Source organism: Kwoniella bestiolae, chromosome 2 (assembly GCF_000512585.2).
Source record: "Kwoniella bestiolae CBS 10118 chromosome 2, complete sequence".
Lineage (NCBI taxonomy): Eukaryota > Fungi > Basidiomycota > Tremellomycetes > Tremellales > Cryptococcaceae > Kwoniella > Kwoniella bestiolae.
In genome coordinates, this window is record NC_089242.1 from 2,855,035 (window position 1) to 2,877,249 (window position 22,215).

Here is a 22,215-nt window from a genome sequence, read left to right on the forward strand (position 1 = left end):
ACAGGTGAGTTGCTATTGAAGCCTTCATGAGGTGATGATGACAAGTCTGTCACTTTCACTTTCGAGAGATAAGCTGAGGCAGAGTTTCCACCTAACAACCTTCTCTTCCTTCGTCCACCTCTTCAGTTCTGTCCAGGGGTAATGAACACTTCCAATCTCATCCATTCATCGGTCAAATTGTTTGTTCGTTATACAAAGATGCATGATATAACTACAAAAGACTTGGGGTATATACATAGACTATAACACGTCTACCCTTGAAGAAACAACTATAGATACAGTTTGTCCGACATGAAATCCGATTAAGCTATATGAGGATCTAAGGTCAGCCTTTCTTCATGCCACCAGATCGTATAGACGGGATAACTCACCTTTTCCATAGTAGCCATAGTCATAATCGTGCTCATCATCGTGCTTCTTGTTTTCATGATTATCATCGTGATGCTGGAGATGGCGAATGGCAGTTAGCTATATCAATGGGGACAGTAACTCTTGTGAGTCAAGAACCCACTTTGTTATCATCATCATTCTCTCGATCGTGATCTTCATCGTCGTAGTCCTAGGAACAGACATTGATCAGCTTTCAGAAGTAGAGACATTGACCAAGAAGAATTTACTTTGCCATGAGCACCCTCCTCTTCCTCATGTTGTTCATGGTGCTTCTTCCCGTAGTCCTGGAAGAAGGCATGATTAGCTTTTTTCGTCAAGCTGATTGGAAACAGGAACAACTCACATAGTCTTCATCCTCGTCATCTTGTTCGTGATCCTATCAAAGACTACGTCAGTGCTGGTCTGGAAGCGACTGAAGGGAACAACAACTTACTTTGCCCTTGTGGTAGTCCTCGTCCCCCTCTTCATCCTCCTTATCCTCATGATGCTTCTTAGCGTAATCCTACATAGAGAATAAAGATTAGCATCATAGTACACCCAGGGGTTACGCAGACTACTCACATAGTCATCATGATCATCTTCCTGTTCGTGGTGTTTCTGCACAGCACAAATAAGCACAGATATTTCAGCGGTTCAGACAAGAAACTGACCTTGCCATAGCCGTAATCGGGTGAGTAGTCCTCGTCGTCATCATCGTCCTTGTGAGAATCGTGATCCTACGAGTCTATCAGCCAAAAAGCCAGGGTTGTATGAGCATAGAGAAGCTCACCTTGCCCTTGTGATGGTAACCGTAGTCTTTGGAATCGTCATTGTTGTAGTCGTCCTAACAGGATACGAAGATTGATCAGCAAATGTTTATCGTACAGAGATACATGACCTATGTACCTTGTGGTGGTCTGGGTCATACTCCTCATCTTTACCATGATCGTAATCGTTTTCCTCGTCATGGTGCTAGAAGGATCAAGATCAGCTAACCAATAATATACTGAGAAGCGGTGTAAGCGCACCTTGTAGTCGTGATCCTTATCTCGGTCCTCATCATCATCGTATCCTTTGTGGTCCTCGTGATCTTTGTGATCCTGCATGATATAACGTCAGCGCCCACTCAACATCAATGAATACAGAAACGCACTCACTCCCTTGTATCCATAGTCATAATCATAATCATAATCGTACTTGCCCCGCTTGGCTTCCTTCTTGTTGTGATCATCGTGGTGATCTCCTCTGGCATAGCCGAATACAGAGTCGATAGCACAAGTTCGGTTGACCAAAGGAGGGATGTCGTCATAGTTGATATCGAAACACTCGCAGTCGTAGGCGAAGCTGTAGAGTGCTGGGTCGAATCGAGGAGTGATGGCGACTACCTCGACAAACTTGTCTCGACATGGTTCATCACAGAGGACAAAGCAGTCTCGAACAGAGGTAGTGCTGAATCGAGCAACGGGGGTGACACCGTAGTAGTCGGAACCAGAGCCTCGGTCGAAGCAACCACCGAATTTAAAGTTGGCGTTGTTGAGGAAGACCTATATGTATGCGAATTAGTTGATATACCTCCGTAATGTGTGAGTGGGTAGAGAGGTAAAGGTGAGGTGAGAGGTATAGGGATGGGAGTATCTCACAATAGCATCTCTGTTCTTGCATCTACCAGTAACAGAGTCGTTGTCTCTGATTTGGTCGGCATCGGGTCGTTGAGTAGGAGAGCAGTAGCATTGCTTCCTGTCAGCGTCCCAATAGGTGTATCGGAACTTCTCATCGACACAGTGGTCCTACGTGAATAAGAGAAGTCAGTATATGATCGGTATGTTTGAGTGTATAGGTCAGTGCTATATATATATTGCTCAACAGCATGAGAGGCAAGTGTGGTGTGGAAGAGGAAGAGGTAGTGGGTATAGTGGTTGGTGAGGATAGTAGACACAAAGAGAAAGTATACTCACGATACAAGTATTCAGGTCAGGTTGTTCAGTAAAGTCACCGTCGAAATTGTCATCGCTTGAGACAAGGTTGAAGAAGGTTCGACTGACACAACCGATGAACTCGGGTGAGACCTCTTCGTGGTAGTCGTGATCGTTGTGGTCTTTGTCGTTATCGTCGTGGTGTTTCTTGGGATCGTAGTTGTTGTCGTCTTCACCTCTGATTCGGATAACACCAGCGAGGGTGGAACCCAAGAGGGATAGAGGGATGATGGTATGAGCGAGGTTAGTATACATATTGAAAGGGAGGAGGAGTTGGGGGTATATATATATATGTTAAATATATATATGAGGAGGGAGGTGGGTTATGTGAAGAATATGAAAGTTGTTTGTTGAAGAAAGAAAGAAGAAGAAGGAAAGAGAAATCAAAATCAAACACGAAAATGGAGGGGTTTATATACCTTTCATACCCTCCTATAGAGGTGGTAGAAAGAGGACCAAGACGGTGGTCAGCACAGCCTTTCGTACGATGTCTCAGAAGAACATCGTCGCTTAGAAGGATGTATTGTATTTCTTCAATCAAAAGTTCTTGGCAGTTGATTCACCTACCCCAGATCTTGCTATATTCAAGTGCTAAAGGACCCCCTCGATATTGAATGTAATGTTCTCGAGTGTGATCGACATGTTCTTGGCGTCTTCCCCTGACCCTACTGCGGTGGAAGAGAAGAGATCGGTACGTGATCGAGGTCAGGCGGTGTGATCGAATGACTGTGGTAAAGTCAGCTCCTGATGGTGGAATATGCTTTCACAGCAAGAGATGATTCGAATATTGGTGTCAAAGGATGTTTCAGATCAGGTACGATCGAAAAGCTGTGAAAGCTCGATTGAACATGCATTCTTCGCTTCCAGGATTTGTGAATGTCGCTATATCGCTCGAAAGGATGTCTCACTTCGCTTCGATGATATTTGGAGAAGTAGTATTTGATGGAGATGATGTAGTACTGTTTGTTCGCTCAATCAAGTCCTTCTGTACTCCTCTTCATGGTGTAGTCAAGGTATGACGTGAGCTTGTCATGAAACATCGGTGCGTCGAAGTAGTCCTACAATGATGTACGCCATGTCTTGCTGGAGAATATACGGCGGTCCAAAGGGCGAGAGTCAGAACGCCGAAGTGAACCGTAGTAGTTGGGTAGACCGGTTTGGGTTTAACAACCCCTTCTTCAAGGTCATTTACTCATCTACCTTACAGATCTTTTCCCCTGCCCATCTTCTCAAAGAGTTGAGCTTGGTTGACGGTATTCTGGTGATCTAAATACTCGTAATCTGGGATCCCAAGCATAACTGACACTTCAGACGTGCGCTTTGACCTCTTGATCGCTCTCATTCGGAGTGAACCTTGAAAGTGGAGGTTCGAACACTCAGCTCAACGCGGCTCACTTGAATATCTTCTGCCTCATTTTCCTGCATTTATCCCAACTTCCTAAACCAAGTTTATCCAAAATGATCTCTGCGTTTGCATCGACTTTCATCAATCTCACTCTTCTTTCTTCACCTTCTCGTCCCACCATAAAACACCGTAGAATTGGTCATTAGACAAATCCCATACGTGAGTTTTACGTCTCTCCTTCCTCCCCTCTACTTCGAAGAGACACGAGACACGACGGAAAATCTCAAGGAAGACAATTACCCATCCTTATGCGCCCATGTTCGGAATTGCTTCTCAGCGGTTCAGACTTCCCAGGTCAATTGAACAATCCTCGTCTTGAGGACTCAATCTTGATTTGGGTCGTCGTTCGAACGATGAGGGACCTTAGTTCATAGTTACACTGAGGGATTTTCCCATTTCATCACTTCGTTGCTTTGTTCTTACGATCTTCCGAGTGAATGAGAAGCTAATTATCGCTTGCCGACATGATAGGTACATTATCACCCGAGGTAGATAGGTTGTAGTTATATGGTCTCGTCTCATGCAACTTCTTCGACTCATATCCCCTTTGCTCATATAACCAGGGGAAAATGGTACATATACAAACCAATCATCTTTACAATTATACACAATCTCATCTCGATTAAAGCTCATACCATCATCTGTCCCACCTCTACTCCCTTGCATAAATCATTGTCGAATGCCACCCCGTCTCTCGTTGCCAACGACACGCAGAGCAGAGCGGAACTACTCTTCTCTTACACCTGCATCTACTTGAGCTTTGCAGCCCTGTTCATATCTCGTATCCTTATTCCTGCTTTATTCTTGATCTTCTTGTGCAATTCGGGCTTGTCTATCGTTCCACAGATCATATCAGCTTGGTTCAGCAAGATGTGAAGCAGAGAGTGCAGATGTCGATGTGTCACTTACAATCAAAGAAAGCAAACAGAGCTTCCAGATGAACGAAGAAGGGGGCTAGTACCAGCGCTGAAGCAATCCTCATCGTTAGTTCTGTCCAGAAAACGACTTGCACGGTGATATCGGTTTGAGCGAATCGACTCACCTTGCACAAGATTCTCGAACAAAGCGGGCGCACGTCGCTCAAACACTCCATGACCCACAAATTGAGCTATCCACGCAAAGGCGAATACTGCCCAACCAAAAGGTTGAGCAGATGGTTTGAAGGAGTCGGTGAATGGAAGCCATGATGGCGGAGAGACCGCCAGGTAAGTCGATGTGAGATACATGAGCGTTCCGATAGGAAGGTATGTGAGCTAATGAATGGTGATGTTAGTGCCGTCCTCCCATTCACAGGTGTTCAATCTTGAGAGGTACATGCTGTGGGGAAATGGAGTATGATGTGATGGAAGACCCTACTCACCCCCCCAACAGGTTCAAGAACCACATAGTAAGCGAGATAAGCCACGATCCACGCCATGCCTAAACTAGGTTGATATGCTAATCCATCTGCGAGGACTGTAGGTGAAGTGCCTGGTATAGGTAGGTGTGAAGTAATGAGAAGCCATGACCTATCACCAAAGTCTCATTAGCTGGGACAAGACACCAGGGCAAGTGTAGGGCGAGGTACCATAAGATCATGGGGATGCAGATGAAGTGAATGATCTGATTGATCTTGTTTGCATGGTATGAAGAGTAGAATGCGAGCTACCGGGGTTCAGGTCAGTGATACCTCTGCGTAAACGAGATTGATATTTGATCACGAACTTACCTCCTCTTCCACATCCAAATGATTCTTCTCTCGTTTGGCATTTGGATGATCCAGATCAATATCCTCTGCTGGACCTTGGGAGCGCAGTTTTCTGGGTGATGCCATCTTCACTGAGCTGGTCGATTCGATAATGACTTTGTGTACGCACTTGCGATGTGAGTCCTTTATGAGCTATGCAACGTGAGACCCAGATGAAATTGAGATTATGCTGGCTAATGGGTAAATGAAGGAATGTTGAGAGTGAATCGACATGTGACGTATTCGTATCCTCCGCCAAACCCGGATCCAACAATAACAACAAACGGAATCAAATCCAGTATACGTTATATAATGCAACCTGCCGTGAAAGGGGGCGCAACGATGGGTGCGAGACTGCATGAGGCAAGTGGACACCATCGGCGGTGTGTGAATTCACTGTACTTTACATATGAGTTGCATACGCAATGAACGAAGGTCTATCCCATCATACCCAAAGCTGACTTATCTCACCATCAACGCCCTCGATCAAATCCCCTATCAACCCTCTTATCCTCTCCTCAACCTCTTCGATCGTACCTCTAGCATCTACCTCTGTCCATCTGTATTCACCATGTATCCTCTTCACCTCCTGAGCAACTAGGCCAAATTGTTCCCTCGTAGCCTGCTGCATAGTCATCGTCTCATATCGTTCTTCACCAAATTGAGAGCGCTGACTGGCTTCTTCCTGGGGTAATGACATGTAAAGAGTAAGATCAGGAAGAGGGAGAGCCTTATCAGGTTGAAGGCAGAAATCGAATGGTAAACCCTAACATGACATTGACCGCATCAGCTGATCGTGTGTACAGTCAAGGTATGACCGGAGAGCTGATTCACCTTGGCGGCTGAGAATGCGATTCCTGAGAATGCATATCTGTCCGCTATCACCGTGATGCCTTGAGCCAAATCCCGCTTGATAGCGGCTCTGCAATGCAAACGATCATCAGCGTCTCTCCTGGGAAACTCTTCTATGAAAGCCAAGTTGACCATGAGAGGGGGATGGTGACGAGAGTTCAAACACTCACGCACATTCCCACCGATTCGCACTGAATAACAGATGTATAGCATGATCATCCATATCAGCCTTCGACTGAAGATATGCATCGATCATCTTCCCTATAGCTGTCGTACGGTCTAACAAGGGCGAGAAGCATAATTAGCACGATTCTTCAGTGTCAACAGAGTGCAGACCGGATCGCAGTCTTGATGTTTGTGAGCTGGTATCAAAGAAAGCCGCCAGCTCACCAGGAAACTTCTGTAATCTGGCTTGACGACCTTCCCTTTCCAGACGCTCTACCAAACGAGATACCTGGGTGGACTTGCCACATCGGTCGAGACCTTCGAAGACTATGAACGCTCCTCGACGGGAGGATGATGGATCGGACATGGTTTTCGTTCGTGTTGAGAAGTACGTGTCCAAAAGTAGAGAAAATAAGAACACCGTTTGTCGGGTGTCAGAGACTTCGTTTCGTAGGCTTGATGATCCGTTTCTACGTTATGTAGGATTATGGGATGCAACCAAAAATCCACCTTGATTACGCGTATCAACACGTCCGAGGAAAGGACAACCTCCACTCGCTTTCCATCAACATCCCTCTCTCTGCAAAAGTGCCACAGAGGCCATTTCCGGGTAATGCCGCTAATGATCTGCATGATTCCCTTGGTGGAGGTTGTCCGTATTGTTACGAGTGTTATTTTTGTCTTTTTGTTCTTGCAACAGCCCAATCAATCCAAAACGAATACCTCCTTGATATTCACCCCTTCAACGCCCATCATGACCCCTTTCAGTGACTCAATCAATCGCATTGGACTCCCAAGTATACCACTAAATCATGAGACGTCTACGGTCCTAGCGTAAGATGTTACAGGAACCATCATCACTAATGTTACACCTCGACGAAAGAGCTTATTGAACACGACACAACGTCGCTTTCCATCCCCTGCCTCCTTATCTATGAGGCTTATTGTACCTCATACATCTCTCGCCACTCCATCAAAATATGTGCTGACCAGGAGGACGACGAGACGGAAAGAGATATACTATATATGAACATGAAGAGGAATTGACACAAACATCTCTTCTTTTTCCCATCAACTTACTTAGTATACTAAAGTCCAAGACCTCGTTGTTATCGCTCACTTCAACCCACCTTAACTGACCTTACATTGGTCTTCTCTTCCCATCCCAAATATATATATATCAACAAATACAGGATCGCAGGACGACCCACTTCAACTAGTCACTCTCCTTCACTTCGATCACGATCATTATCAACATGTTACCTGAAAAGGCACTCAAACCATTCTTACCTTCTCGACCTTCCGGCCCCGTGTTCATCGGACTGAATATCCTTAGATTGTTGAGTATCATCGCTTTGTTATTGGTCTTGGCTGCGAACGTAGTCACAATGGCAGAGTGAGTCTTTCCTTGACATCCCCTAGTCATCTCCTACCCCTTTTCGAAGTCTAACAACCCTCATTGACTGACTTATCTTCCGTGTGCATGCCGATAGTGACATAAAAGCCATCAAAGCTTCCAATGCCTCCTCCACCGAACCAGAAGAAGATTGCGAGTATTACGAATACTCCTCTGTACCCGATCAAACGGGTGGTCCTTTCTGGAGTATCCTTAATAGAATCTTCATCAGTACATACGCTCTCGCTTGATAGCTTTTGCATCCAGCTGATTTGGCAAAACATCACAGTCTTCGAATGCATCTTACTCACCATGTCAGAGGTGGGCATACCCAGAAGACTGTTTGAAGAGTGGATCCCTATCCTCGGACCAGCTCATGGATTGGGATGTTTTGGTGTTTTCAAAGCTCTGTAAGTTATACTCACAATATATAAATACGAACATTCCGGGGTGTAGCGCTGAGATCGTCGATAGGATCGGAGCGCAAGTGTTGTCCCATTACTGTGAACTCTTCCCCCAGGTCTCAAGTTGGTTATTGTTCATCATCGGGTGCTTCAACATCCTTGCTGTGAGTTCATGTGTTTGTGTTTCGTCACATTCACCTATCTTGTCTATCGGCCCTCTCCGTCCGTTCAAACTGCCAAGCTGATCTAGCGTCTCGCAGGGTATCTTCCTTCGAGCTGGAGCTAAGAAGAAGCGATTGATCTTTTCATGGGAAAACGTCTCTTCACTGTGAGTATCTCACTCGTATCATCCTCCCATCATCTGCATGCTAATAGCAATACTCAGTACCCCACAGACAAGATTGGCAGCCACCGCATGGGATATGATATCCGAGAAAAAATCCTCCTCCTCGGTTCCCTCAGAATCAGGAGCTGCCGCCCCACCTTTGACTCGATCCACCACAAACTCATCAGATACGCCTTTGTTACCTGAGACCAAAAACAAGACTGTCCCAGGAGCTAAATTTGGTGGATTTGGATTCGGCAGACAAGGGGAGAAACAGGCTGCGGAGAGAGGTTGGAAGATTAGTAAACCTAGTGAGGTCTTGCCTCGTGAGTTGACTGCTTATCAGAGGAAAGATATATATCGGATGCTAACGTATTTCCCAGGTTATGCTATCTAGTCCTTCACCCGTGGACGGGGTAGTAAAGTTGTGTCCGGTATGAACGATTCATGAACCATAAAAGCGGTACGCGGAGCAACGGGTGATCGTAGACATGTATGATCTGCATAGCGGATGGGGAGTCTATATCCGAAGAACAAACCTAGATGAATACATAATGTGTATAAGCTGTAATGAAACGTGTTGATGCGACTATATCTGTATGAGTGGATCATTTTAGTTTGGTCTGTCGATTGACCAATTCATTTTTGACGATTTTTGAGAGACTGGTAGATATGTCTCTCACAATTGCTCGGATTTCGGACGGTGATGGGTTAATCATTGATTAACTTGACAATTCAATCAATGAAGGGAAGACCAATTCATCGGACCGATCACCTGTGTCAGTACATTATCACTGGACACCTCGAATGAAACTATTAAGCATTCCGGTCCAATCCGCTCGACCGGCTTGTCATCCATCAGTCTGACTGTGCTGGCGAATCATACAGAGTACAAGTCACCGAGCACTCTCCTATCGATCACCTCTCAGAGCGAGCCCATCGAGCGATCTATCCGAGCGCTCCTATTCCGTCGAAAGAAACGTGCAGAGGATGGCTGAGTCACCACCGGCGTCATCGCGAGATCTGTGATTCCCATGATATCGAAATTATGTGAGCAGTATTTGCTGGATGCCGTTATGCGCCAGCGGGGGGCGAGAGAAGTCTCCGGAAAATAACGATAGCATCTGGTCCTTGCCGCGAGAAAACTAGAGCGGTATTGTGCTGAATAGCATCGCTAGCCAGGAGTGACATACCATGGATGAGTACTTTGATTGCGTACTTGGCAGGTACGACTGGATGTATCGTGGGAGTGAGATCCACATACCATGTGTAGGTAGTAGGTAGCCGACATGGAGTAAGACATCGTTATGTGTTCTCGGTTAAATCGTCCGAAAATGGTATTTACTCTCGCTGACGACAGGACAAATATCGCAAAGCTACGCCATGTAGTCGGCGTCGGAAAAAGACGTGCTTCTCACAAAGGGTATACGGACAGGTACGGCACGGCCTACGAGCAGAATCCGATATGAATGCTCGGTTGTAGGCCCATTGATATCGGACCAATGGATAGGTCTAGTAAATTTTTCTTGCAAGGAATGCATGCAATTCAATCCGCAAGTAGGTACACCCGGTAGACTGGCAAGGTACAATCTCAATTAAAGTTTGCGTAAGTACCGTATGTAATCCCCACTTTCGTCCATTGGAATTTGGACCTTTGGACAAGCTTCTTTTCAGGAACGCCACGGTGAGTGGCCATGCTACAGGCTGGATATCCGCAAATAAATTACTCTATTCGGGAAAGGGGAGAACATTGGGAAACCACCCGACTCATGAACCTTATGCGGTTGGGTTGAGGAAACCCTGAAAAATCCATATCGGATCCATGCGACTAGAGCATTCGAGCATTCGGGCGCTTGGACTTTACGTACAACAGGAAAAGCCATGGTAGGGATACGCCACTGGAAAACGTTAACGCTGTGTCATAGGCTTTGGTTCTTTCTTGTCTCTTGTCTCAGAGAACAATCCACCGAATTGGTAGAAACACTGGTATCGTACCTTTCGAGGTCCATAGCAGATTGGAAATTTTTGGGAACGCCTTTCAAGGGCCACCGAAGAAGCTTAATCTCCATTTTCTCGGTAAAAGTACCTCGTAAGACTGACGAAGGTGTCGTTGACGCCCCTATCGTTCAGCCAAGAAAAGCCACTGACAACTGGAACCTCCGACAGCGCTCCGAACTTGGTTCTGGTTTTTGACCAACGTTCCGACGAACAGAGTGATCTGGCGCAAGAAAACAAACCAGTTATGCACCGGAACCTGAATTCGAACCTGAACGTGAACCTGTAGATCCCATTCCAGCTGGACGGAGCAGATCACTATGGTGTAGCTAGTTTGATCGACCGGATCTTTCTGTTTTTTTGCTGGATTCGGCTAGAATCGTTCGTTCTCTTTGGGTGGTGCGAGGCTATCAAAGGCGTTTCGTTTCGCCTACAATGGTGAGTCGGCGAATTTCCATTTCTCCTTCCTCACATGGTTATGGGTGGGATGGTCGAGATACTTCGCTTTTACCGTTTTCGTCTGAAAGGTTGAGCTCATCCATGCCTCGAGCAGAACAAGCTTGTTTCCTACGCCAGTGTCACCGGTCGACCCCTCAGGGCGGATGAGGGCCAAGGCGTAAACCCAGCTTCGAGATAGTTTTTTCGCTACTTTCTGTTATCAGTGGTCAATCACCTCTTTTGGCACATGGCTCACCGTAGCTGGAGATGGAACCCAACGATGGATATATAGTCTACTCCCTTGACTTCGTCTTAGTTCTTTTCTTTCCTCTCCTCACACAAAACTTTCGATAAGTAGTCAACTCAGCAAGTTCTTCGACTTCCAACACTTTCGCTCACGAGCACCACTTTCTTTCTTTCAACTTTGACTTACGCTGGTCCGTAGTCCTACCCACATTCTTTAACAGCCCAAACTTCACCCAGAGGGTAATACACTTTCTTTGATTTACCAAGTACACTCAGCTGGACTGTTATTTCAACAATCAACAATGTCTGACAACGAAATTACCATTGTCGTCAGTGTCACCTCCTTCTCTTCCTACAGCTGAGATCCCGACTGACCAGTCACTGTAGATCCCCTCCTTCCCTCCCTCCCCTCCTACTTCTCCCACTCGAACCATGTCCACCTCCCCAGAATGGTTCACCACCCCTGTCAAGGCGCCCTACAGGCCTTCTCCCCTCTCTTCCACCGTCCCCTTGACAGCGTTGGAGCAAATCGACCCATTCAGCACTGAATCCATCGATACCTCTGACAGTCTCTCCTCCGACCCCGAAACCCCTCCTCTCTCCCCTACTCGAAGTCTCTCCTCCGTCTCAATGGACCGAAGGACCACCTCAGGCTCTTCGTCCGGATCAGACGAGGAAGTCGTCACTCCCCCTGCTGTTCCCCGAAGACCTTCATTACAACATCACAAGGGTATGCCAGCTTCATACTTCAACCTTGAGAATGTCACCAAGGATCAAAGGAAACACAGGAAAAACAAGTACAGAGCTAGATTCCCATCTGCTCCTGTATCAGGCTCGATCACCCCCATGTGGAAAATCGAGGAAGACTCGAAATCCCACGGTTTGACTCAATTGCTCGAACCTTTCGAAGGTCTCTTACCCCACTCCAGAGTAAGTCTTCTCCGCGATCAACAACTTGTAGTCCATATGCTGATGATTTGAGCTCACAGAGAGAATCCGAACCCAACTATATCCTCTCCGAGGACTCCTTCGTCCTCACCCATGTCCCTACCAAAACCGTCTCCCTTGCCGACTTCAAGATCAAGATGATCCGAGTCCCCAGATGGCAACGACCAATCGTCATTGCTGTGATGTCGATGCTCCTCTTCGGATCTCTCTGCATGATCTCATGGTTCCAACAGTCACTTATGTCTGTCGAACATGCCAAAGTCATCAGACAAGGTGAATGGATGGTCAAACACGCTGCTATGGCCAGAGCTGAGTCTGATGTAAGTCAATACTCTTACTAACCCAAGCAGAGGACTGAGTACTGACTTGATTTCCCCACTAGGCTCTTGTCGACACCGAACCTGGATACCGATACGAGGCACCCAAGCACCACTCCCTAAAGGTCCAACAGAAGATCGCCAAGCGAGCCGAAGCAGGATTCACCGCTCAGGCTGCCGCTCAAGCCGCTGCCATCGCTCCAGTCGATTTCACCATGACCAAAGAGGAGGAGCTTGCCGCCTTGATGTCTTTCATTGTCGGTACTGCCGCGAACACTCTGCCCGAGATCGATACCACCGATCCTCACTCTCTCGAAGGATTCTTGCCATTCGACCCTAGATCGCCTCAAGCCAAGAGGGAAATCGAAGAACTTGCCCGAGTGCACTGGGAAGATCACCCAGTAATGGTCCTAGGAAATATGCGAGATCCAAAGATGAGAGAGGTCAGAGCGTTACTTAAGAAATACATCGTCAAGCCCGAACCTTTCTATGTAGATATCGACCAACGAAGAGACTCCGCTGTCCTCCACCCTACACTGGAGAGATTGTTGGGTAAACAAGCTTCACCTTATATCCTCTTGAAGGGGAAGAATATCGGTGAATCTTCGAAATTGTTGGAAATGGAGAAGAAGGAGAATCTGATCGATACTGTCAAATCCTCCGGTGCGACCATCGCCAAACGATTGAAGAGGAACAAACATCAAAAGGAGGAAGAACGAAAGGAGAACGAGAGAGTCTTGGGTCCTAGACCAATCTACGATTCAGAGTCTGCTTAATTGCATCCACTCTTTTTCCTTGATATGACTATTCCTTCGACGACCTTCATTTTGTGATGCCTTCTTTTGTCTAGTATCTGTTCTTCTCATGGATAATCTTTTTGGGATTTTGCTTGTAGTCTTTACATGTAGTCTGTATCATCCCTGTGGACCAATTCCGCTTAAAATAAAACTTATAATAAACCTACTATGCAACACCTCTGCTCTACCATTCGCTCGGACATTCAAACTCACTCTTATGCGCACGATTTCGGTGGGACAGCGGAGCGAGTTCTTTTTACACCTTCGTGTGCATGCGCGATCATCTATCTATCTAATTTCGTCTAGCCATGAGTTTATCGACATGTTCTCTCACACCGTCCTCCCATTGATCCCATGAGATGCAGGCTAACCATGAATCTCGGGTCATTTGGTCTTCTTGGTATACACCTTTCCTACCGGCTGATAAGGTATCTCACATCAGCACTGCCCTTATCATTCACTCTTCTGCTCTTTACATCATTTTCTTAAACAGGTCTAACTCACGTCTGACACCTTTCTTACCCTTTGGCAAAACCCTATGAGACCTTAACACCCCATCCAGCTGGAATCCCAACCTCAACGCAGCCGCTTTGCTCTTCTCGTTCAGGGTAGTAGTGAACCATTGACATCTCCTCAGACCCAATCCACCTTCAGACGGCATATCCAAGATTCGATGGATGATCAATCCGGCAGCATGTGTCAGGACGTGGGTGCGCTGGGTGAAAGAAAATCAGCGCGCCGTAAGATCGTTAAGAGTTGCTGAGGAGAGAGGTACTACGCACCTGGAACTTCTCCAAGATACATATCCATCCTGGTTCAGAAGTCATGTTGACCACGTCGGAGTTGATCATCGATATGACACCTGCGAATTCGTAGTCCTTTGGATCCACCTGTTCGTCACTTCCTGGTGGAGCAGTATAGATAGCGTGGGCTAGAGCGCTCTGGCAGGTGGGGCATATGACAGGATTAACACAAGAGTTTGAATGGAGGAGGATCAAGAACGACTTCTCGGACGAGATTTGACTCACCGGCTGCGAGCGAATAGTTTTCTCCGCCCATGCCAACACATCTTCCAAACTATTCCAATCAACCAGCCAAGCGGTGATGTCAGGCGAACATTTCGATATCTCCTCGTAGAATAGTCTAGCATGCAGTGAAGGCTGTTCGCTCCCATAAGCAATATGTCTCATATTATAAGGTGCAAAGCACTTACAACGAAAGGTCTCAATTCGACTCGATCTGAGCGTAGTTCCTTGACTTCAAAGCAGAAGTTGAAGTCATATTCCTCCGGTGGGGTATTGAGATGGACATCTGCTGGTACGTCCACGGAGGATGGTTTATAGGTGTTCAAATAGGTCATTGTTTCTACCGTTGATTGATACGTTGATGAAAGGTAGAGGTTATACTTTCACAAGGTATATATACACGTTTCGAGGTACAGATCTCCAACTTGAGTTGAGTCGAACAGAACACAAGAACTCGGCAAAATCCTGGGCCGGACCACACCACCACACTTTACCGAACAATGGGAAGCAAAGGCAAAGAGATAATCCTCCAAACATGCATATGGTAAGGATCAACGGGGCTTCGCATGTCAGCGTCAAGACATTACCGAGCTGGCAGCGATCATAAGGAGTTTTCTCAGTTGATCTCGAGGTCTGTTCTGTATGCAATTGGCCGTCATGCCCGAGAACCTCATTGCTCCAACGAGAAACCGTCTGCTCGGAGCTAGATTCGTTCATCACGCGCTCTTGACACCAGGTATATATATCTGCAGAGCGTGACCGGATTATCATTACCAAGCATGCAAATCGACTGTAGTGAGTGATAGTGTCAGGACTGCACCTCATAGACCTAGAGAGCAAATCAAGAATTAAATCGGCCGGAGACCGAGGCAATGAATACCCATCGATCGTGGTCATAACATATAATCAGTCTCAGGCACGAAGATGGTGACACAAGCCCATCCCATCTATTTCCGACATCATCCAAAATGACAGACATGAAAGACTACTCATCACCATCTATATTCATCTTGCCGCACGACATCATCTCCACTGTCACATCAATCATCCCCAGTCCCCTTCAAGCGAGATCTTCAAGCGCAAGTCAGTATGTTCTGGAGGAATAAATCGGCCTCGGTACCCTTAAAAGCAGATCCATCAGTGCGAAGGTCGCACCTCTCTCCGAATGAACTAGTAACTCGACCGGCAGGTGATGAAGTCACAGTAGTGGGAGACTTCTTCCCATACTGCGTGAGTAATCCGGCACTCTTCATTCTATCACCTCATGGCTGACTTCACATTTCAATAGGCCAAAAAGTATGGGGACCAAATAGCATGTTATTATAGGGATGTCGTCGATGTCGTCGAAGAGACCAAGATGGTACCGAGATCAGATGGTTCTGGCGAGGAGAAGAAGATATGGAAGTAGTGAGTGATATCTCTTCATGATCTTGTCAACGGGTTGAGTATCAACGAGCTGACCTAGAGAGCAGCTTCACGCTGTCAACTCCGAAACCAGTAACCTACACTGAACTCAATTCCACCGTCACATCCCTCGCATCCGGTCTGATCAACATCGGCTTCACCGTCCCTTCTCAGTCCATCGCTTCAAGACCCAGAGTATCAATCTATGCGGACACCTCGTTGAACTGGCAATTGATGTCCCAAACTTTCGCTAGACTGGGACATGTCCTCACTACTGCATATACAACACTGGGGGAAGATGGATTATTGACTAGCTTAAATGAACCCGAGGTAGAATTATGTTATTGCGGAGAGGGTCAGGTAGAATTGATCGGAAAGGTGATAGACGAGGCTCAGAAGGTTAGATGGATTGTCTATGACGGGGACGAGAAAAGGATAAATCAGGTAAGCTTCTGCAAATTGGCAATTTACTCGGGCTTATGTCTATACTGACGATATCGTAGGAAACTATACAGAGAATAGCAAAGGTCGTGGAGGGAAGGGGCGGACGCATCGTGACACTGAATCAGCTGAAACAAACCGGAATCGAATCGCCTGTGGCCGATTTTGGAGATGAGCCATCAGAAGACGACCTGTTCTGCATCATGTATACTAGTGGATCTACAGGAATACCGAAGGGTGTCTTGCTAACTCATAAGAATATCATCTCGTCTAGTAAGTGCGTCATACGGGAATATCATACTTAGCATCAGTACAGCTGATGATCTTCCTGTAGTTGCCGGTTCAGTACTATTGTGGGGAAAGGATTTCAAGCGTTCGGACCTATTACTGGCTTATCTTCCCCTCACACATATATTAGAGCAGGTAAGCTTGTCCCAGATCATGAGCCTTTCATCTGTACTAACATGGACCTCCTTGCAGTTCCTCGAATTCACATTGTACTTCCTCGGAATTCCAATCGCCTATGGTACTGTCAAAACTCTGCTCAACGATAACGTCAGGAACTGCGATGGTGACTTCGTAGCCTACAAACCAGTGAGCATCGCTGTACTTATCTGAAGATTCACGCTGACAGAGCTCTGTTGATATAGACGCTACTGCCGGGTGTGCCGGCGATATACGAGATGATTCGGTAAGTGACATCGCGTCATCACACGACTCACTCTGTTTAACGCAGCTTACTCTCAGATCTCGATATTTAACAGTAAGGGAATGGTCAAGAAGATACATGACGCTGGCTCGGTAGTAGGCACCATATTCAACCTCGCTGTATCAGGAAAACAAACCCTTCCATGGCCTTTCTCATCGGCTATTGACAGGATACTCTTCGCAAAAGTCAAGGCGGCCACGGGCGGAAGACTGAGATTAGCGATTTCGGGAGGCGGAGCTTTGAGCTTAGATACACAGAAATTCCTGTCGACTGTTTTGGTGAACCTCATACAAGGTATGTACGCAAGCTTTAACATGACGCTGTGCAATCGAAGAATAACCTGTGCACATAGGATACGGATTGACTGAAACTTGCGGTATGGCAACTATCTGTACCCCTCAATACTCCTCCATGGGCAGTGTAGGAGTGATAGGTCCTTCCTGTGAAGTCAAGCTACAAGGTGAGTAACATTAACTTGTTGCCTCATGACTAGTACTGATGCGGTAAGAGCAGATTACCCGGATGCCGGCTATTTCTCCACAAATAAGCATCCTCAAGGTGAAATCTTGCTAAGGGGACCAAACGTATTCAAGGGGTGAGCTTACATGCGGATGGCCATCGCTGATCAGACCAGGTATCTCAAACAGGAGGATCTGACAAGGGAAAGCTTCACATCAGACGGTTGGTATAAGACAGGTGATATAGGTCAGGTAAGTCTAATGGAGGCTTTTGTATCAGCAGCAGATGTGCTAACAACCCAATCAGTGGAATGAAGACGGTACCCTCAGCGTCATTGACCGAGTCAAAAATCTTGTGAAACTTGCCAATGGAGAGTATCTCGCACTAGAGAAGGTAGAGTCGGTCTACAAGCATTGTAGTACGTACCCTGTTGGTTTGCATCAGGTCCATACTGAGCTAACTTTCGCGCACAGACTCGGTCATGATGCTTTGTGTGGTTGCACCACCAGGCGCCGATCGACCCGTCGCCCTCGTGTACCCCGTGAGTCACCTGTCTCAGAAGATGAGAAGCCGAATGCTAATAGGTCACGCTTAGCATGAAGGAAATCTTCGAAACCGACTCAAAGCTAATGGAATAGTTGATGATGGAGGACCAAAAGAATGGGCCTCGAACCTGACTATCGTTAGTTACCTCCTCGGAGAATTGAGAGACGAAGCGAAAAGAGGTGGATTGAAGGGATCCGAATTGATCAGGGATGTCATAATGACCGAAGAAGAATGGTAAGTCAAGTCGTGTCTGAACCTTGATTATGTTCCTGTTACCAGATAGTTGTTCGTGACTGATCTGATGACGCGTTGAAACGGAACAGGTCGCCTGAAAACGGTATGCTTACCCCTGCCATGAAATTGGCTCGAAACAGTATCAGTAAGAAGTACGAGAAGGAAATTGAGAAAGCGTTGGGTAGAAGTGCCTAAGCAAGAGTTACCATATTTATAATTATGATTACAGTCAGTTATCAGTGTAGTTATTCCGAGACTGAGATGTGTTTCAGTCTTTTTGATGTACGATATCGAATGTAACGCAGATACGAGATGCGAACGGATGTCTCGGTAATTGCTTATCAGAGTGACAAAAGCAATCGCGTCGAGTCTCAAACTCTTTATCAGAGTTCAGTGTCATCTCGCCGACATTTGGAAACCACTGCTCCAAGCTTCTCATTCCTTTTGTCCGATGAATGAGAGCAGTCTTCTCGGCTCAGCCAAGCTCTGCTACAACTCACCCACTGCACGAGAACACCCAAGTCCCACAGATTAGACTGGAAAGTTCAATGTGCGTAATGAATGAGATGGAAAGCGCGATCTTACGGCGCGTCGAATTCACGCAAAGAATCAGCCATTTTCTTTGTCCCTGAAAATACCATCCCAGCTTCTCATGTTCCACGGCTCAGCATCGGTATGGCATCAATCGAGTACAATACGCCATCTTATGATATGACTCATCCGACGTGAATTCGAAGCTGTATGATGCCAAGTAACGCGAGCGCCGATCTACCGATTTCGGGTAACTTTTGGTTTCTCCAACCCTGTCGTAAACCTACTGAAGGGTTATAGAGGACGCGATGGACTTGATTTTACGGTGGCGGGCGCGTCATTCTAATGTACTGCAGAGAAAAGAAAAATCAATCCGAGAGGAAAGTACACTAGCAATAACAAGATACAGCAGAGATGTAGTATGATCATCTCTTGTCTTCTCTTTCTTCTTCTCGTTCATCTGTGTAAACGCTTTTTGAGATTCTTTCAACATCCCTCCTCTTCCCTCCTCTCAACTCATCTCTAATCCGACTTCTCGAGCCAGGAGCTCTTCGTTCATTAGCCTCGACGGCATTACCTTCGTTTGAACAAGTATAGACTACTTACACGCATACCTCGCAATCATCGAGTCAAATCAAGAACTATCATCTCTTCAAGACTACTTCCATCACCGTTAGATCTATATCAATAAAATGGCGCCGGTCGTCGCTTCCGCTGTAGCACTCTTGGCCCTTGCCGGAGCTGTGGACGCTAAACCTTTGTTGAAACCTGGAAGACATGCCAATCCCCATGTCGCGAGTGTATTATCCGCATCTAGGAGATCACTTCATTCTCTTATCGCCAGATACTACGGTACCAAGCATGGTTTGGTAAGTTTCCATCTCCCACCTCACTCTTGTGGAAAGCTCAGCTGATGACTCGTTCCCCCTGTTTAGTCAAAACCACCTCCCCTCCCTGAGAAGAGAGATACGAGTTTACCATCTGGATGGTCATACTTCGGTTGTGTCAGTGAATCATGGGAGGAGAGATTACTGCAAGGGTTCTCCTTCTCTTCATCTGCACTTACCCCCCTTCTCTGTGTAACACACTGCACCAAGCTTGGATACTCATTCGCCGCCACTGAATTCGGAGACGAGGTGGGTTGATTGTCCCCTTCTCTGACGTTGATCGACCGCTGATATCAGATATTTCCTTCAGTGCTACTGTGGTAACGAGTTCGTCGGAAGCGGTGGTGGTCGAGCCCCAGACGAAACATGTAACATCCCATGTGAAGGTGATACCAGTGAAGGGTGTGGTGCCGCTTGGTACTTGTCGCTCTACCAGTATAACTCCAGTGAACTCGCCGCTTGTAGCGGAGTTGTTCCAACCACCTCAGTAACCGCCAGTCTTCCTATCGCTACCGAAGTTACCACCACCGTGGTAGAGAACGGCACTACCTCTGTCGGCGTGATTACCACAACTGCCAATGCCACCATCGCTGTTCCTACTGCTTCTGTCACTGCCAATGCTACCGATGCTATCTCTACCACCGCTTCTGCCACTACCACCGCCTCTTACCCAGTCCACACCGACGTTGCCGATGCTTCCGAATGGTTCTCTCTCGGTTGTGCCGTTGACAGCGATGACCGACTTCTCAAGGGATCCAGCAAAGTCAGCTTCACCGGAATGACCATCGACTCTTGTCTTTCATACTGTGAAGATGCCGGATTCAAGTATGCCGGTGCCGAATACGGTGACGAGTGTTACTGTGCCAACACCTTGCCAGAGACCGTTCAATACCACGACGACTGGGCTTGTAACGTTGTTTGCGATGGTAACGCCACCGAAGCCTGTGGCGGTGGTTACGCCTTGGAACTCTTCCAGTTGGTCTCCTCCGCTGGGAACGACACCGATTGCACCACCTCTTCTTCGGTACCTTCGGGTGTCCTCATCGCCACTGGTACTAAGACTGGAGCGAATTCCACCGCCCTTGCAACCACTTCCGCTTCTACCACCGCTGCCGCCACCACTGCTGTCATAACTACCGCGGCCACTACCAAAGCTGCTACCACCGTAGCCTCCGGAACTACCAAGACTGCCGCTTCCACAGTCCCAGCTACCACTCAAACCGCCCCTGCCTCCTCCGAGTCACACTATGTCTGGGCCCACCACATGGTAGGAAACACCTACCCTTACACCCAATCCAACTGGGCCAACGATATTGCTAAAGCTCAAGCCGCCGGCATTGACGGTTTCGCCTTGAACATGGGATCTGATTCTTGGCAAGTCGACCGAATCAACGACGCTTACTCCGCCGCTGGTTCATCCGGGTTCAAGCTCTTCCTATCTCTTGACATGACCGTCCTCCCATGCGGCAGTTCCAACGACGCCAGCAATCTCGTTAACCTCGTCAAGAAGTTCTCTGGTCTTTCCGCTCAAGCCAAACACGACGGTAAAGTCTTGGTCTCCACCTTCGCAGGTTCAGACTGCGGTATCTCATGGCAAAATGACTTCGTCAGTGCTCTCAAGAACTCTGGTACCCCCATCTTCTTCGTCCCAAGTATTTTCTCCGACCCATCCACCTTCTCATCCAACTCGTGGATGGACGGTGAATTGAACTGGAACTCCGGTTGGCCAATGGGTTCAGGTGACCTTGATACATCTTCCGACAAGAAATACATGTCCGCTCTGGGAGACAAGGAGTACTGGGCCGCTGTATCACCATTCTTCTTCACCCACTTCTCACCTGCTACATGGAACAAGAATTGGTTGTACAAGTCTGACGAATGGCTCTACGCTACCCGATGGGAAGACTTGATCGCCATGCGAGACCAAGTAAAATCGGTTGAGATCCTCACATGGAACGATTACGGAGAATCATCCTACATCGGACCCATCGACGGTGCTCTCCCTGCCGGTTCCGATGTCTGGACTAACGGATTCGAACACACCGCTCTCAACTCTTTGACTTCATACTACGCTACTGCTTTCAAGACCGGTTCATACCCTCAAATCACCAAGGATGAAATTGTGATGTGGGCCAGACCTCACCCTCACGATGCCACCGCCTCTTCTGATGGTACTGGCAAGCCTACCGGATGGAACTACACCGAAGATTACCTTTGGGCCGTCGTTCTCGCTACTGCCGATTCTTCCGTCACTCTCACTTCAGGTTCAAACTCCCAAACCTTCCAGGTTTCAGCCGGTTTGAACAAACTCAAACTCTCCATGTCACCCGGTTCAATCTCCGGATCCATCTCCAGATCAGGATCAACCGTCGCTTCGTACAACGCTGGCTCAGCTTTCACCTACACAAATAACCCCGTGACATACAACTACAACTACTTTGTCGGATCGAGCTCCTCATAAATCAGAGTGTCCTAGAGCTCTCTGCCTGTATATATAGAAGTGGACCTAGAAGTGAGGGGGTTAATTTGTTACGATAGACATTCTTCGTGCTGGCACGGACAATCATTTTATAGATATATAGCTTATATAACGGAATCCTAAAGTAGTCTTTTTCTATATTCA

At 47.1% G+C, this 22,215-nt stretch overlaps 8 protein-coding genes across 8 annotated transcripts; 4 read left to right on the forward strand and 4 right to left on the reverse strand.

Moving 5' to 3' along the window:
* Positions 1–336: 336 nt before the first annotated feature.
* On the reverse strand, positions 337–2,597 carry I302_104219 (uncharacterized protein; the record flags this gene model as incomplete). Its single annotated transcript, XM_019189585.1, has 13 exons — positions 337–444; positions 512–559; positions 618–674; positions 734–766; positions 824–892; positions 952–987; positions 1,041–1,106; positions 1,160–1,213; positions 1,276–1,341; positions 1,398–1,469; positions 1,527–1,913; positions 2,010–2,156; positions 2,325–2,597. The coding sequence occupies 13 exons, from the start codon at positions 2,595–2,597 to the stop codon at positions 337–339; spliced, it is 1,416 nt and encodes a 471-aa protein (XP_019049147.1).
* Positions 2,598–4,496: 1,899 nt separating this feature from the next.
* I302_104220 (uncharacterized protein) lies at positions 4,497–5,560 on the reverse strand (the record flags this gene model as incomplete). The annotated part of the gene is made up of 6 exons (XM_019189586.1): positions 4,497–4,579; positions 4,657–4,713; positions 4,790–5,000; positions 5,108–5,255; positions 5,315–5,391; positions 5,456–5,560. The coding sequence occupies 6 exons, from the start codon at positions 5,558–5,560 to the stop codon at positions 4,497–4,499; spliced, it is 681 nt and encodes a 226-aa protein (XP_019049148.1).
* Positions 5,561–5,918: 358 nt separating this feature from the next.
* I302_104221 (thymidylate kinase) lies at positions 5,919–6,857 on the reverse strand (the record flags this gene model as incomplete). Its single annotated transcript, XM_019189587.1, has 4 exons — positions 5,919–6,239; positions 6,308–6,395; positions 6,496–6,604; positions 6,716–6,857. The coding sequence occupies 4 exons, from the start codon at positions 6,855–6,857 to the stop codon at positions 5,919–5,921; spliced, it is 660 nt and encodes a 219-aa protein (XP_019049149.1).
* Positions 6,858–7,746: 889 nt separating this feature from the next.
* On the forward strand, positions 7,747–9,012 carry I302_104222 (uncharacterized protein; the record flags this gene model as incomplete). The annotated part of the gene is made up of 6 exons (XM_019189588.1): positions 7,747–7,886; positions 7,984–8,117; positions 8,176–8,296; positions 8,361–8,454; positions 8,551–8,618; positions 8,676–9,012. The coding sequence occupies 6 exons, from the start codon at positions 7,747–7,749 to the stop codon at positions 9,010–9,012; spliced, it is 894 nt and encodes a 297-aa protein (XP_019049150.1).
* A 2,584-nt stretch (positions 9,013–11,596) lies between these two features.
* On the forward strand, positions 11,597–13,335 carry I302_104223 (uncharacterized protein; the record flags this gene model as incomplete). Its single annotated transcript, XM_019189589.1, has 4 exons — positions 11,597–11,623; positions 11,682–12,224; positions 12,284–12,562; positions 12,625–13,335. The coding sequence occupies 4 exons, from the start codon at positions 11,597–11,599 to the stop codon at positions 13,333–13,335; spliced, it is 1,560 nt and encodes a 519-aa protein (XP_019049151.1).
* A 313-nt stretch (positions 13,336–13,648) lies between these two features.
* Positions 13,649–14,716, reverse strand: I302_104224 (uncharacterized protein; the record flags this gene model as incomplete). The annotated part of the gene is made up of 5 exons (XM_019189590.1): positions 13,649–13,776; positions 13,861–14,071; positions 14,139–14,297; positions 14,385–14,516; positions 14,570–14,716. The coding sequence occupies 5 exons, from the start codon at positions 14,714–14,716 to the stop codon at positions 13,649–13,651; spliced, it is 777 nt and encodes a 258-aa protein (XP_019049152.1).
* A 754-nt stretch (positions 14,717–15,470) lies between these two features.
* On the forward strand, positions 15,471–18,369 carry I302_104225 (uncharacterized protein; the record flags this gene model as incomplete). The annotated part of the gene is made up of 15 exons (XM_065869829.1): positions 15,471–15,611; positions 15,670–15,788; positions 15,854–16,229; positions 16,289–16,499; positions 16,561–16,649; positions 16,707–16,820; positions 16,877–16,917; positions 16,991–17,229; positions 17,288–17,395; positions 17,449–17,530; positions 17,603–17,645; positions 17,701–17,812; positions 17,868–17,935; positions 17,990–18,174; positions 18,264–18,369. 15 exons carry the CDS (start codon positions 15,471–15,473, stop codon positions 18,367–18,369), a joined length of 2,034 nt encoding a protein of 677 aa, XP_065725901.1.
* Positions 18,370–19,397: 1,028 nt separating this feature from the next.
* On the forward strand, positions 19,398–22,053 carry I302_104226 (uncharacterized protein; the record flags this gene model as incomplete). Its single annotated transcript, XM_019189592.1, has 3 exons — positions 19,398–19,574; positions 19,641–19,841; positions 19,903–22,053. 3 exons carry the CDS (start codon positions 19,398–19,400, stop codon positions 22,051–22,053), a joined length of 2,529 nt encoding a protein of 842 aa, XP_019049154.1.
* Positions 22,054–22,215: the final 162 nt, after the last annotated feature.